The sequence below is a fragment of the Anarrhichthys ocellatus genome, unplaced genomic scaffold (assembly GCF_004355925.1).
Source record: "Anarrhichthys ocellatus isolate YVR2014 unplaced genomic scaffold, GSC_Weel_1.0 scaffold3821, whole genome shotgun sequence".
NCBI classification, from domain to species: Eukaryota; Metazoa; Chordata; class Actinopteri; order Perciformes; family Anarhichadidae; genus Anarrhichthys; species Anarrhichthys ocellatus.
The window spans coordinates 1-1,384 of NW_022283795.1; the positions used below are offsets into that span (position 1 = coordinate 1).

Consider the following 1,384-nt stretch of genomic DNA (forward strand, 5'->3'; position numbering starts at 1 on the left):
GATAAATAATCATGTTGTTGTGATCATGATCTTGGTGAGCTGGGGGGTTTCTGCTGTGATTGGAATCGGCTTCATTATTGTAGGAATAAACCAAGAAATATGTGCTGGACCATGTTTAATCGCTTCTTTAATGGCAAACATTTTGGGACTTATTTTCTCATTTTACCTCCCAGCGATTGTAATGCTGTTTATCTACCTGAAGATTTTCCTTGTGGCACAGAGACAGGCACGCAGCATCCAGAACACAACCCGTCAGAGAACAAAGTGTGGAGCCACTGTCAGTAAGATGGAGAGAAAGGCCACCAAAACTCTGGCTATTGTGATGGGAATTTTTTTGCTGTCTTGGCTTCCTTTCTTTCTTTGTACTACCGTTCTTTCTTTCAGTCATGTTTACGTGCCGCTTCCTTTGATTGAATTACTTAATTGGCTTGCACTGTCAAATTCTATGCTCAATCCCTTTATTTATGCTTTGTTTTACAGCTGGTTTAGATCAGCTTTCAGAATGATAATTTCTGGAAAAATAATTCAGGGTGATTTTACAAACTCAAAACTGCTCTAATTAATGGTTAGCTGTGCTGAAATACAGTATGTATTGTGTCTATGATGAAAATGTATGGAATATCCACATGCAAAAACATACACAAATATGTATGCACAACACACACACACTATAGACTGTACTGTACCTGAGGTAAAAGTATAAAAACTACGTTGAGTAAATCCCTTGAAATCTATATGAATGTTTTAAAATACTTAATCAATGAAAATCTGTTGTTCACATATTCTTTTGTTATTGTTAAAAATGTGATTCATTACTGGTACAACATGACACACAAGGGTGTGATTTTGAAAACATTCGTAAAGATTGGTTTGCAAAATCCTTTCCAAAGTTCCAAAGACCTTCTCAGGCAGGTGTTTCCAAAGCCTGCCTCTGACAGTAGCCGTGTTGAAATTTAATTGTCTTGCAACTTTGAAGCTAACTTTTGTCACACAAAAAATAACGTTCAGAATAAAGTAACAGTAGGCATTTTTCCATCAACTGGTTTGGAGTGAATAAACTAGAAGGGATTGAAGTTTTGTTAGAAGTGAAGGAAAAAGTAGAGGGTGCCAACTAGAGCAGGGGTCTTCAATGTTTTTCAGGCCAAGGACCCCCAAACTGATAGAGAGATGGAGCAGGGACCCCCAACTCTATATATTGTATACAATTGTGTTTTATATTAAACTGGGCCTAGTGCGATGTATAAACATACCTTGTTATTGTGCATTCAATACTAAGCTATTCAAATAATACACAGGTTCATATATTCATGTTTTTATTTTAAACGTGCAAGGTACAGTGAGTAGGGTGGCCGTGCCACTGCCATTTATAAACATACCTTGTCAA

At 37.0% G+C, this 1,384-nt stretch overlaps 1 protein-coding gene across 1 annotated transcript; it reads left to right on the forward strand.

Moving 5' to 3' along the window:
* Positions 1-7: 7 nt before the first annotated feature.
* LOC116379164 (trace amine-associated receptor 1-like) lies at positions 8-559 on the forward strand (the record flags this gene model as incomplete). The annotated part of the gene is made up of 1 exon (XM_031841100.1): positions 8-559. A coding segment is annotated over one exon (552 nt), but the record flags the coding sequence as incomplete, so codon positions are not given.
* Positions 560-1,384: the final 825 nt, after the last annotated feature.